Raw genomic sequence first — 15,083 nt, forward strand, 5'->3', positions numbered from 1 at the left:
CTATGACTCCCATAAGAAGAAAAGGCATTTGATATGTTAAGAAGCTGCTAATACAGGACTATCACCTTTGTGACCCAGAAAGAAAGCCAGAGTGGTAGGCGCCTGCAGTATCCAGAAAACGATCAAATATGAAACTGCAAGGCAATCTATTTATCAAAATGGAAGAACTTTCAAAGACATTAATTGAGGTTATCAGAGACTTTTTCAAGCCAAACATACAGAATATACATTTCCCTAAAATAAAATTCTAAAATATTCAGGCAGCTAAACCAGATTGATTATTGATGGGTTGGAGCATGCTCTTTAAGTCTCCCTAAGTTTAACCATAAATATTGATAGCCTCTTTAGGTGGATGGTTCTGCCTGTTGTTCCAGATAAAAGATCCACTTGGAAGGAAGAAAGCTGTCCAGCTGCATCTCTTTAAAAGAGTGGAAAGTACCAGAATGCCTAGAAATATATAAGCATAATGCGTAGTAATTTGAATCAGAACAGAGGCCATGGTAAAAGTGAGAATGCAGACTGGCTAAGTGGGCAAAAATGAAGCTCCCCAAAGAGATGCTCTAGAGATATTTTCCCAAAGGCCCACAGCTGCTCAGCCCCCAGAGGTTGACATCCTGTACTTCACCAAACAACACCAGAAGAGTGAGCACTTAGGAAGCAACATTATGCAGCAGTCCTTTACAAGAATTCTTCAAGCAAGGCTATTCAAATACAGACCACAGAGTACTTGGGTTGTTATAGATGGAAGTGCTCAAACCACCCAACTGTTTGCAGCCAGAAGCTAAATGACTCATAAACTCCTTCAAGAAAGGTCATATCACACAGAGATTGACCACAAAGCAATATGTATAACCTAACTTTTTAAAAATACAAATTTTCTGATATGTGAATAAAACAATCTTAATTTATGATCAGCAAAATAACCTCTTGAAGACAGGGCTGTGTCTTTATTCACCTTTGTATCCCCATAGTACTTATATGCCTAGTAGAAAAATAACAGGAGTTTGCTTATTAAATAAATCTCACCACCATCTCCTCTAGCTTGCTCACACATGCAACCTCTCCCTCTCTTCTCCACTCCCTCTTCCTCCCCCGCCCCTTCCTGCATGCTCGCTCGCTCTCTCTCTCTCTCTCTCTCTCTCTCTCTCTCTCTCTCACACACACACACACACACACACACACACACACACACACACACACACACACACTTAGTTCTCTGTTAGGGCCCGGTGCTCAGGTCCTATCTTAAACCTGTGAAGGAGTGGATCTTGATATTCTATAATGACCTCACCTTAACCCTAACCCAAAAGCTACCAGATGGACTGGAGTGGGGGGATGCCCTGGATGAACAGTGGAGTGAGTGCCAGGAAGAAAAATGCAGGGAGTTATAAAACTGTTTAAGATAGTCTGGGGATTCTAGCAATGCTTCCAATAACATCTAATCAAGGATCTATCTGAAGAGTGACAAAAATTAACCAGCCAAGAAGGTAGAAAAATGTGCTGGGCAGTGGGGGAGTCAGGGAATAAAAAGGCTTGTGAAGGCCCTGAACATCAAAATGTCAAGGAACTGAAAGAAGACTAGAGTTGCCAGTAAACTGGGGAAGGACAGTGGGAGGGCAATAGGTAATTGGTAGACTGATAAACAGATCACTGAATTGAAGTGAATTGAATTGAATTGAACGTGATCTTGGGCAGAAGTCGGCAAATCCCAGCAAGTCAAATTTAGCCCCTGCCTGTTTTTCTATAGTCCCCCAGCTAAAAATGGTTTTTATACTTTAAAATAGTTGAAAAAAATCGAAAAGAAGAACATTTAATCACATGTGAAAATTATATGAAATTCAAATTTCAGTATTCACAAATAAAGTTTCATTAGAACACAATGATGCCCATATATTTATATATTGTCTAGGTACTTTCATGCTGGAATGGCAGAGCTGAGTAGTTGCAACAGATACCATCAATCACACTAGCCTAAAATATTTACTATCTAGTCCTTTACAGAGTTTGCCAACCTCTGATCTAGTAAAAGAGGCAAGGTCAGATTATACAATCTTTCAGAACAATCGAAAATATAGGATCTTATCCCAAGAGTGGGGGAATTTATTAACCCATTGAAGGGTTTGAAGCAGGAGAAGAGCATAATCCAATAGTGCCCAAACCTGTGTGTACATTGGACTAACCTAGGGAGCTTCCAAAATATGGATGCCTGCATCCCTCCCTGAGACTGTGCATTCACGGACTCCATGCTCTTGGCATCTGCTGTTCCCCTTGCCTGGAAACTCTCCTACCTTTTCATCACCTAATTTAACATTACTTTTGAGGCCTACATCACAATTTATCTCCTACATTGTAGCCCATGTCTAAACTTTTACCATTTTCCTTAAATGTACGTACATACTCGTAAATACATAGCACTTGAACAGGCTTGAACACAGGTTTCACCCATACAAACTGTGTGTCCTTGGACAAGTCACTTCCCTGCTCCAGCTCCTCCTACAGCAAGTGGGGATAATAATACCCACCTCACAATGTTGTAGGGAGGATCAAAGGAGATTTCTGTACCTACGAAGTGGTCTGTGAACAATAATGCACTAAACATCCATAAGCTGCTAGTTTTTCTACCCTGAGGTGCTATTACTTCCTGTTAATGAGCCTAAGAAGAAGCAAAAATAGTTTGTGGGAAGTGTCAGCTCACGAGAGGACACAGCAGGCCTGCCTCATCTCTTCCCTCTCACTTTCCCATCACCCAAAGCTAGAAGAGGATTCTATCAACTCTTAACGTGTCTCTACAAGCTAAAAATTCATTTTAGAGATGAATAAGGATGACTTCCTTCAAAGAGAAAGGCAATCGCAGAATCCAGAATGCACCCTGCACTGCTGATCACAGCAGAACTAAAGCCAAGAGCAGAACTCAGATCATCGAAGCAAATGAGTCATAGTACCTGGCGAGGACGCAAGGCTTCAGCCAGACACCAGTCAGAACTAAACATTACAGCTCTTGCAAATAAGCCAGATGAGTTCCTGTAACCATGAAGAACCCAAAGATGACTCCTGTCTCCACACATGAAGCTAAAAACTAACAGCTGCTGATAGCATTCAAACAGCAATTGCATCTGCTCAGAGTAATCATACATCTGATGTACATTCAAGTACACCTCACAAGATGTCCCTTTTATTATAAAACAAAACACATAAGCAGGAAAGTGCGTGAAATATGCACAGATGCTTCAATAGTCATTTAAAAAGTGAACGCTCATGCAGCTAGCTTACCACTACAGTCATGAGATAAAACATCACAACACCTCAGAAACACACCTCTCTGATCACAGCCCCCTCCTCCTCTTCTAGAAGTAATCACCATTCTCATTCTCATAATATAGATGTCCTTTTCCTTACGATATTTTCACTTATGCATTGGGTTGTCGGAAAAGTCATGACGCATTTTTGTGGCAAAAAACATAGAAAAACTTGGTCATGACTTTTTCGACAATCCAATATGTCTCTAAACAGTGTTGTTTGTTTCAATTTTTCTTTATGAATAGAATCACATCAGTTGTGTTCTTTTGTACTCTTTGCTTCATCCTGCTCAGCATGATGTTTTTGACCTGAAGTATTTATGAGTGAAATGACATGACGTCTGAAATTTGATTTAAAACATCATGAAGGTGGAGATGCAAAGTATATGTTAAATACATTGGCCATAAATTAATCACTGTTGATGCTAGGTTACGGATACACTTGACTTTTAAATATGTTTCAAAATTTTTATAATAAAAATTGTTTAAATGACTTTGTTTCATTTTAGCTGCAGTTTGTTCATTTTAATTGCTTTATAGCAACAGTTCTCTAAGGAAGGTCTTCAAACCAGGAGCATCAGAATCATCTGGGCATTTGCTTGAAATACATATTATTGGCTCCACCCCAGATTTACTAAATCAGAACCTCTTGGGGTGGGGCCCAATAATCTGTGTTGTAATAAGCTCTCCAGATAGTGGTGATGCACACTCAAGTTTGACAACCACTGCTGAACAGTGTTCTATTGTGCAAATGCACAATATATGCATCCTACTATTGATACACATATGTATTATCTCAAGTTTGGTGGTTCCAAGTTTCTGGATATTATAAATATTCTTGTGCAAGACTTGTGGTGACAAGAGTCTCTCTTATATACCTAGTGGTAAAATAACAGAATCGTAAGGTGTATGTATCTTCAACATTACATGATAATGCAAACTATTTTCAAAGGGGTTCACCAATTCACAATTCCACTAGTAATGTATGGAAGTTCCCTTTGCTCTACATCCTTGGCAATACTTGGTATTTTTAAGACATTTTAATTGTTGCCATTCTAGAGGGTTAAACACTTTTAAGCTTTCCAACTTGTGATAAAAAAAATACAGGGAATACAACTCCTGACATGAAATTTTAGTTTTATAAATATATTAGCAGGTGGGTTTGCATGGAATAAGCCTGATGTAGGAAACAATTTGGCACGATGGAGAAACTAAAAAAGATCAATATGACTATACTATGGAAAGCAAGAAGGAATATGGCACAAAATGTTGTTGAGCAGTAAGGCAGGAACAGATCAGGGAACTCGTCGATGTGCTAAAGAGTTTGAATTTTATTCCAAGTGAAATGAAAAGCCAAAGAAGGGTTTTAAGCAGGAAATTTACATGATTGCATTTCTATATTTATACATATTTAAAATATTTCAGGCACACATCCACTCTTAGCTATGACGGGGTTGTCTGAAGCTTCAGACCAATGTTTCCGATGAAAACAACTAGAAACGCTGGAGAAAGCACAAATACACACACACACACACACACACACACACACACACACACACACGCACACACACACCTGCTTAAAGGCATCACAGAGCTGTTGAGACCACCAGGAGTTGAGGGGACAAAATCCTGGAGAACAGAAAACCACAGAGAAGTAACCCAAAATTCTATAGCCACTCTTTCCCTTGGGACATTTTCCAAAACTAGGTGAGGAGTGAGGGGCTGAGGATCCAGGCAAAGTGCTTCAGCAAAGTTGCTATTAAGAGGCAAAAATGCCAGAAGAAATTCTGGCAGCCTCTTGAGGATAGAAAGACAAAAATTAAGACACCTGAGTGGCCAAAATCCCAATAAGAAGGAAGAAGCAGAAAACCAAGCCCAACACTTGTGTGGTAATCCCCTCAAAACATTTGCTATGCAGGGCAGGAGGCTAAGAAGCCAAGAAGAAAGCTCCCAGAAAGCTTCCAGTGGGAGTTTTGATAGTATCACAGTGCTGAGGAGAGAAAAATTAGAGTTCTGAACTAACCGTGGGGAGAAGTCATTCAGAACACCCAAGTTCTTAGCTGAAATCCCAAGACTGCTACACCCTAGAAAGAGGCATCAGCCAGTGGCAGACAGAGCTTATCAAAACTAAAACATAGCATACCATCACTCGGTCCATAACTGGATTACAATAATCAGTCCCCCAATATGCCTGCCTAGCAGCTATCTCCTCTGGAGGAAAATAACATTATCTACAATATCTACAATTTTTCATACAAAATGTTGAGTATACAATCAAAATTTACTAGGCATACCAAGACACAGACCCAAAACCCAGATGTGGGGTAAACAGATCATACACACAAAAAAATCACAAGTGATTCAGATACTGGAGTTGTAGAAAAAGAGTTTAACTATGACTAATATACACAAAAAATATAATAACAAGGTGAAGAAATTAGGTAAAAAGGCAGAGAATGTCATCAGAGAATTCTTCTAATTAGAATAGAATCAATAAAAAGGATCAAATGTAAAACAAAAGAATCAAATGAAATTTCAAGGACTGAAATTAAGAACTCAATACATAAGGATGAACGACAGACATAGCAGAAGAGATAATTAATAAATTGGATAGCAGGTCAAAAATGTTCAAAACTTAAGCACAGGAAAAAACACAAAATAGGAAATAAAGAAAAGAGTGTAAGGAAAGTGTGATGCGGTAAAAAGGTCTAAATTTTAAGACAGAAGAAGAAAGAATGGGACAGTAAAAGTATTAAGAGACAATTGCAAACTGATTAGAGGTATCAATACACAAATACAAAAATTACTAAGAACTCTAGCTGGATTAACAACAAAAAAATAATCATAATGCCAGACCTAGGGACATCATAGAAAAACTGACAAAAACTAAAGACAAAGAGAAAATTCAACAAGCATCCAGAGGGAAAAAAGACACATTATCTTCAAAGGAGTAATAATACTAATGTTGGTTAATGGCTAAGTTTTCAACAGAAGCGATGGAAGCCTGAAGACAGCAGAATAATGTTTTAAAGTACTGGAAAACCATCAAATATAGAAATACATACACAGAGAAAATATCACTCAAAAATGATGGTGAAATTAAGACATTTTCTGACAAGTCAAAACTGAGAAGATGTGTCACCAGCACTCACTTTTAAAAAATGTAATAAAAGTCTAGTGGGCGGAAGAAAGTGGTCCTGGATAAAAGCATGGTAATGTAGGAAAAAACAAAGAGCGATGGAAAAGGTAAATGTGTGTAAATAAGAAAGAATACTGATTGTTTAAAATAACAATAAAAATAACATCTAATGGTTTTTAAAACATGTGGATTTAAATGCATGACAATGACAATACAAATGGTATGAGGGGGCAAATAGAATGAAAATGCAATAGATACCTTATAATCCAGTGTTTCATTTACCCAAAAGAAATGAGAACATGTCCACCAAATAACTTGTACATAAATAAATGTTTATAGAATCACTATTAGTAATATCCTGAAACTGGAAACAATTCAAATGTCCGTCTACAGGTGACTTGATAAACAATTTAAATGGAGTACTACTCAGCAAAAATAAAAAAATAAAAAAATTGAATAAAATATTGACAGGGTAAAAACTGTGAATGAGTCACCCAGACATTATATTGAGCAAAAGCAGCCAGATTTTAGAATACATTATATATACTATTCCATTTATATGCGGTTCTGACCAGGCAGAACTAATTTATGATGAAAAACGTCAGGACAATGGTTATTTTCAGGAGTATCAGCAACTGAGAAGGGGCAGGAGAGGACCTCTGGGAGGTTAGTAATGTTCAATTTCTTGGTCTAGTTGCGGGTTGCAACAATCCGTTTGTTCACTTGTGAACACGGGTATAGTATAGTATAGTATGCTTTTCTATATATGGTTCCAAAAAAAAGTTTAAAAATATATTTCAGACATAAAGTTATACAAAGAATAACAAGACTGTATCAACCACTAAGATGAAAAACAATACATTACCAATATAGTTGATATGTGTGCTACTCCTAGATTACACCTCCACCCACCCCGCTGGAAATAACCCCTCTCCAGAATTTGGTGTTCACCATTCCTCTGCACTATTTCATACTTTTACTGCTTATATAAGCTCACCTGTCTTGCATGTTTTAAAACTGTAAATAAAAGATAATTTGATTTCTATTTTTAAAAGATCATCCTAAAAGGGGCACAACAAAAATTTCTGGGATGGCAAAATATTCTATATCCCGACTGGGGTTTTGGTTACACGGATATATACATTTGTCAAAACTAGCCAAATTGTATATTAATACCTGTGCATTCCATTATAGGTAAATGTTATCTCGCTAAAATAAAGTTTTTTTAAATAGATCTTTCTAGCTTATTCATAGGCAATAAAAGAGGGGTGGACCAGGAAGGCCAGTGACAATACTGCAGTGGACTTGGTGAGTGTCCACCTCACCTATCTGAGTAAGGAAATAAACAGAGGTTGTGGACATAGTTCTTTGAGCAGCTTAACTGCGAAGTGGAGCAGTGACTGGAGGGAGAAGTGAGGCCAAAGAAGTTCTTAAAGACAGAAGGTCAAGCTTGACCCAGCTGAGAGGAAACAATGAAGACAAAGAAGAGATGAGGGATCAAGGAAGGAAGGAACAAAGTTCTCCAGAAGGTGAAAGGGGATGGGAGGTGTAGTGTAGGTGGTTTGATCTTTGCTGGGACACAGTGTTCTCTTGCTTTTTACCTAGAAGGAAATAAAAAGGGTCCAGATGCAGGAAAGACTGGTGGTAGAAAGATAAGGGAGTTCCCATCCAATGGCTGCTACTTTTTCAAAGATCATGAGTCATTACCTGAAAAGGGTGGCTATGGGGGTGTGGAAGCCTATGAAGAAAAATGGCATGAACTGCACTGGAAAAAGCTGGAAAAGCATCTTGGTATGGTGGGAGCGGTTAAGAAAAATCAAAGGTTCCATTAGCCAAAGGTTAAATTCCCAACAGAAATCCAAACTTGCACAATATAGTATGAGTTCAAAAGCAGAAGCATTACTATTCATCTTTGATTATGCTGCACAAAGCACAGCATAACCTGTATTGGGTACTCAAGAGGGAATGAATAAATGAATGAACGAAGATTAATTTTTTCCGTATTTTCTTAGCACATGTTCTTAGCACATAATAGCTAAGAAAATATGGGGGGAAATGGTTATATTCTACAATGGAAGTGAAGAAAAGCCTTCAAAAATAATTCACCTTAGATGTCAAATGCATTTTCCTTTGCCTCATTTTTAATTCTGTGTGTTCTTGGAAGAAAAGCAATCTGTCTTCCAATGTTACCAAGACTTCACTTTATCTAACGAAATGAGATGTTCATCTTTTAAAATAATGTTTAAGCAGAATTCATCAAGGGGACAAGTCTTATAGGAAATGAAGAGACAGAATCTATATCCCTATATTCCCACAATTTTTGACATCATAAGGATATAGTTGACGAAGAAATTAGAAGCTCTTGCCAGGGAGAATTAACCTCTTTTCTGTCTGTATTCAAGACATTTCTGCTGCTGCTGGTAAGTCACACGTGCACACTAAATGAAGAAAGCCTTTAGCTCATGAACAGGAATCTCACGGTGGTCCCAGCCCAGCCCAGAAGAACAGAAGTACTGGATGTCTTAGGAGACAAGTAAGCACACCGTGTTGTTTATTTATCATTTATCAATTATAACATGAAAAAGAAAGATCATGAATGCATTACTTGCAGTATAAATGATTTGTTTTACTACACTAAGTTCCATTTAAAAAGACTCCATTCATGCAAGAAGCACCGTTTTGGTTGGCTGAGCAGTTCAGATTTTTGCGCTTATAATTCATGTTTATACTTACTATGTATATTGAGTGTGTTCCCCTCGTTCCTGTTGCCACAGCCAGACTGTAAATGCATGTTTTTGTCATTCTTAACTACAGTAATTCAGAAGTTCAGCTGTCAAGTTTGGAACTAATATTCTCATATATGTAGTTCATGTTCTACTATTAAAAGTAATACCTTGTTTGTTGTCAGAAGCTCCAAACGTAATATATATAAAATGGCAGGATCAACTTTTAAAAAATAATCGATCTGTAACTAAATGCAGCTACAATATATTTTTTTCCTTGAAAATACCCCCTTTCCTATCATTCCCTTTATTCAGTAATTATAAGCCCTGGTAAAGGAGCAAAATAGCAGAATATGTTAAATATCAACAAACCACAAGTAGCAGTGTTTACAGGGAGGAAAAGGAGGAAAATCTCAGTTTTGTGCTAGACCATCCTTTGAGGCAGTCATTTTAAGTGTGGAGGCATCAATTATTTCTCCTATGCTGAAATGTCTACGTATTTAAAGGTTCTGTAGGTCCACAAAGAAAATAAACAACCATTTCTCTGTATCATTAAACACAACAGGATGCCAGTCGTGTGCTGGTTTTAAAATACCAGCAGAATTCTGAGTGTGAATATTAAGGTTTAATATTTCAGTTTCAAGAGAAGCAGAGTTGTTCTGTGGCCAAGAGGCACTGGGACCATACTTCAAGTTGTCAATTGCACAATATTTCTAGGGCCAAAGACCAGCTCCATTGCAGAAAATCCTGTAATCCTGGAGTCTGAAGAGACCCTGGTGACCTCCTAGTCCAATCTGATACTCAAGACAGAAATTTTTTCCCCAGCATCCCTGACAGATGGTCAGCCTGTTTCAATTACTCCAGTGGCAGAGTTCTCAAGAGAAGATTCCCAAGGGATCTGATGAAAGGCTAGCACCAACCATTCACACAGGGAGTAAAGGATCCAGTCAGTAAGACTGCAGGATGCAAACAGCGTTGCCAAACACTAAAATCAGACTTCCAAAAAAAAAATGAGAATCAGAATCTGCAATTATAGGGTTGCAACGTTAAGACATGTAGACCCCCAATTCTGGGGCCATCTTAGGTCTTTTCTTTGGCCTGGGGAGTAGCTCTTACAATAAGAGATGCAAAGCGGGTTTCCTCCACCGATTTCTTAAAGTAAGAATTGACTTTCAGGCTCACAGCAAGGGTTTGTCAACCTTAGAGAGGATCAAATTTCCCTCCTCCTGAAAATCAAGACAAGGGACCCCCTGGTGGAACTGCTAATGCTTGAAATAGTTTTAACTTGGGTCTTAAAACCCTCACTACCGTAAACCAGAATATTTCGGGCTCTTCTTTTAAAGGTGTATATAGGCTTTGCAGTAACTGAAGTTGGTTGCTGTAGGGTGGCTGTGTGGGGGCTGCTGTTTTAAGCGCAGCCCTTCATCCCGCGGTGAAGTCTGGTTTATCCTCCCAGGAAAGGCGAGCGCGCGAGGCTGGGCTACCAGAAAGCACATCCCCGGCCGCACCCCGGGGAGGGGGGGCCGGGGCCCTTACCTGTCGATGCTGATCACGCACAGGGTCATGATCGAGGCCGTGCAGCACATGACGTCCATGGCGATAAAGACGTTGCAGAAGAAGTGGCCGAAGATCCACTTGCCCCCGATGAGGTCGGTGACGCTGACGAAGGGCATGACCGCCACGGCCACCGAGAGGTCGGCCAGCGCCAGGGACACGATCAGGTAGTTGGAGGGCTGGCGGAGCTTCTTGACGAAGCACACCGAGATCACGACCAGGCAGTTGCCGGCGATCGTCAGCAGCGTGATGAGCGTCAGGATGGAGCCGATCACAACTTTCTCGACTCTGCCGTAGTTGATCTGCTCCCCGCAGCCGGAAACATTGTCCGGGGGCGCGTCCCAGGTGGGCACGGAGCTGGCGGTCACCTCTGGGACCCCGCGCAGCAGGTGCGGAGCCCAGGAGCCCGCGGCTGGGCCGGCGCCGTCGGGGCTCAGGTCCGGCAGCCCACGCCCCACCTCCGGCAGGAGGAAGGAGCGCAGGTGTCCGTAGAGGTCCGGGCGGCCGCTGCTGTTAACGTCCATCATCGTGCCGCTGTGCGCTGCTGCCCATGGAGCCGGCGCCCCCGCCACACGTTCCGGCTGCGGGCCCAGGGGCTTCACCTCGCGGGTTCCGCTCTGCGCGGTCCAGCCATGGGGCTCACGCCGGCCGCTGGGGGGCGCCCGGCTCGGCCTCCCGACCCCGCACGTCCCAGGCCCCCGGCCGCTGCGGACAACGCGGGAGCGCAGCGGCGCCGGGACTCCCTGCAGGAGTCCCCCCTCGGCACCCGACGGACGCCCGGGACGCGCGGGCTCGTGTGCCGGCGGAGCGGGCTCGGCTGGCCGTACCGCAGCCCGCAGCCCGCAGCCCGCAGCCGCCGCGCCGCTCGGCCGAGAGCGCCCGGGAAGGAAGGGCTGAAGTTGCGGAGTGCGCCCCGCCCCTCGCGCCCGCCGCCGCCACCGGCGCTCCCCTGCGGCAGCCGCGTCGCGTCCCCGCCGCCACCGCCGCCGCCCGCGCCCCTCGGGCTCCCGGGATGGGCTTCCCCCGCTGGGCGGGGGGCTGCGCTCCACGCACTTCCCGGGATCCCGAGCCGGCTCGCTCGCTGATCTTTCCTTGCAGCAGGAGGGTCAGACCCTCTCGGACCCAAACCTCCTCCCCGTAGTCAACGACCATTCGGTGGGGGTGGACTAGGGCTGGTTGACGTTGGGACTCATTGCAAAATGAAGAACCTGGAGAGGAATTTTTTTCCCCCCTTAATTAAAATAGCCTTTTTGAGCAGTACACCAAGCAACAAATAGATACTTCCGTTTCCTATTTTGACCACTTATGGGAGAAAGCGAAGAGGAAAAGGAAAAGCACTTGAATGGGGGGAGGCAGAGGGAGCTCAGAAAAAGAAGAAAAAAGAAAAACGGAGAGGAAGGGATGCCTTCAGGTCCTGGCACCAAGGAGAAGCCAGGGGGATGAAGGGGAAGGGGCCTCCAGGGGCTTAAACCTATTCTGACTAACCCTCCAGGCGTCTAGAAACAAGCCTGAAAATAGACCCTGTCTGCTTTTATCGTCAGACTTCAAATCCTAACATTGAAATGAGGGTTAATTTTCCCATGGCATTCTGGAAATCTTGCACAGAAGGGAAGAAATGACCGGTTGTAAGGTTCTGCAGAAGAACTCTGGAGGTGTGTGTTGATTTAATGCCTAGTGCCTACAATCCTCTTGTTATTCAAACCTTGTCAGAATGGCTGATTTGTATTATTTGTGAGACTTCCTTCATTTTGTTTAAAGGTTTTATTGGTAGCCTGCAGTGATTTCTTTAGTTTAAGACTAAAAATAATCAAATCTGTTTTCTATTTAGGCCCTAGCAGATTATAAAGAAGAAGAAAAGGAACAGAAACCTCTTCAAATCGGGATTAGCCCTATTTTTCCAGATAAGAAAACAAAGTTTCTGTTGCCCTCAATCAACTGGGAATTAATAGTAGGTTTCAAACTCAGGTTTTTCTTGTTACTATGTCCATAGTCTTCCCTCTACACATAAAAAAAAAAAACCACACACAAAAAACCATTTTTTAAGTAGGACAAAAAAAAAATCCCTAAATGGTGGACCACTGTTTATTATGAAAATGTCAGAGGCTCTCTTCTGCCTGGGATAACAGATCAATACATTGAGTCAGAGGAAGAGCAGAAGATAATATGTAGGCCACAAAGCAGTGCTATTCGATAGTGAAGAAGATGGATGAGGAAATTTCTTCAACCTCACTTGCGTTAGTTTTAACATAATTTCAGACAAAAGAAAACTAGTTTGTAGTTGGAAGCATTTAAGAAACCATTTGTGGGGGCAGCTGGGTGGCTCAGTTGGTTAGAGCGGACTCTCTGAGCAACAGGACCAGTAAGCTGCGCACTCCGCAACTAGATTGCAGACAACGACTTGAGCTGAGCTGCATGTGGGCAGTCGGATGGCTCAGTTAGAGTATGTGCTCTTAACAAGGTTGCAGGTTCCATTTCTGCATGGGATGGGTGGGCTGTGCCCCCGCAACTAGATTGAAAACAGCAACTGGACTTGGAGGTGAGCTGCACTCTCCACAACTAAAATTGAAGGACAGCTTGACTTGGAGCTGATGGGTCCTGGAAAAAACACATTGTTCCCCAATAAAGTTTAAAAAAAAGAAAGAAAGAAACCATTTGTTGACCCTTCAATACAAAGAAGCAGATGACTGCATTGAGATGTCTCAGTTTTGGTTTTGAGGTTTAGCATTCTCTCAAGGCCTCTTAAAATTCCTTAAGGTAGTAAATTTCACAAGATACTTTTGATTTTTCTCATTTTTTTCAGAGTACTTATCAGGTCAGCTTACCTTCTGTGTTGGTTCTTTTAAATAACATTCCACATTGATTAATCATATAAAGAATTTGAAAAGTAACAGTTTCACTTCCATTTGAATCTGTAGTTAATATAATTTGTACCTACACTCTTACCAGCCTTTACCCAACTAACTTATATTTCATAGCAGCTTCTGATGTCCTTTTACTTTTGTTTTCTAATTGTAAGGCATATAAAGTCACCAAATAATCAGTAAAATGCTACTTTCAAATTTACTTCCTCTTCCATTTTCAATATAACATCAGGTCCAAACTCCCCATTTTATAGAGCAGTCACCTCTATTATATTATCCCTGGTTGATGGCTGAGTGTATTTCCTAAGAGTTCTAGGTTTCTAATTTATAAGCTGTCACAATGCATAAACATAGTTATTGAAAATCTCAGCTTCTGCAGCATTACCTTGCTTCTGTTGAGTTTAAATTTCATCTATCATTGTATTATTCCAAAATCATGACAGAACAACCTGGAATTCTTTCAGTTTCCTTCTAACCTTAACTAACAAATAATCATAAAAATGCTAAAATCTTGTGTATGCTTTTCCGTAATTTTCTCAGAAAGAAAAGCTAAAGATACAGTTTCACAAAATATTCATAAAATACCTACACATTCATCTAAATTTGTTATTTGTTTTGCCCTTGATTTCCTGGTGTTTTAAAATCCATATCAAGGTGTTGCTTCCTTCAACTCCCTTCTACCCCGCCTGCCCACTCTCCGGCACTTATACTGCAGATAATAAGAGAAGTGTTGGCATCTAAATCGAATTATATCATTAGTTTTTAATCTCGTTTATTTATTTTATTTAAAAAATAGCTCTGCTGCTTTAAAAAGCACCAAACCTTGTCCAGACTTTCATTGCTTGTAACAGCATTCTCGTTAAATTGTCAGCGAGGGCACCTGAGACTACAGCTTTGTGATGTAATCTCCCAACTGGCAATCTCCCACTCTCAAAACTGCTCTGGGGGAGTACAGAAGAGCAGCCAAGTCCTACAACAGGAATTATGCCGTTTTATAAGCTCTTCTTCCCTCTAGGTGCTCATCTAGCTTATCTAAATTCATATACTTAATCATATCTATGCAGAACCACACATACCCATCCATAGGACATAAGTTTAGGAGGGTTTATTTTCCCATAAGCCAGCATACGTGGACAATCTAGATTTATTTAAGAAACACAAGTAAAATAAAGCTTTCTATGCCATAGGATTCATTAGCAACTTACTAGTCAGTTAAGCATACTAATGTCATGCTGACTGGGGTTCTATTAATTTCCAAAGCCAACACAGCTGACTCCATACAGGGCTATTCTTTCATTTCTCCAAAGCTTTTCAGCTGCTCACTTTTACACCCCATTGCCTCACTCAACTAAATTAATTGCCTGGGTGTCCCTTGAACCCAGAATTGGATGAGAAAGGAGTCAGAAAACAAGAATGCTTAGACAGGTGTAGAGCTAAGATCATTGTATATAAATATCCAGATCATTGTATATAAATATGTGGCTGCCAGTAGGGCTATAGAGCAAGCAGC

General features: G+C 41.1%; 1 protein-coding gene across 2 annotated transcripts in view; it reads right to left on the bottom strand.

Annotated features, from left to right (window-relative positions):
• HTR7 (5-hydroxytryptamine receptor 7) overlaps positions 1–11,571 on the bottom strand; it is a 71,788-nt gene extending 60,217 nt beyond the window's left edge. For both annotated transcript variants that reach the window (XM_019638995.1, XM_019638996.1), the window contains exon 1: positions 10,695–11,571. In XM_019638995.1, the coding sequence (XP_019494540.1) occupies positions 10,695–11,239 (545 nt within the window). In that variant the 5' untranslated portion in view covers positions 11,240–11,571. The remainder of the gene's footprint in view (positions 1–10,694) is intronic.
• Positions 11,572–15,083: the final 3,512 nt, after the last annotated feature.

The sequence above is a fragment of the Hipposideros armiger genome, unplaced genomic scaffold, assembly GCF_001890085.2.
Source record: "Hipposideros armiger isolate ML-2016 unplaced genomic scaffold, ASM189008v1 scaffold_42, whole genome shotgun sequence".
NCBI classification, from domain to species: domain Eukaryota; kingdom Metazoa; phylum Chordata; class Mammalia; order Chiroptera; family Hipposideridae; genus Hipposideros; species Hipposideros armiger.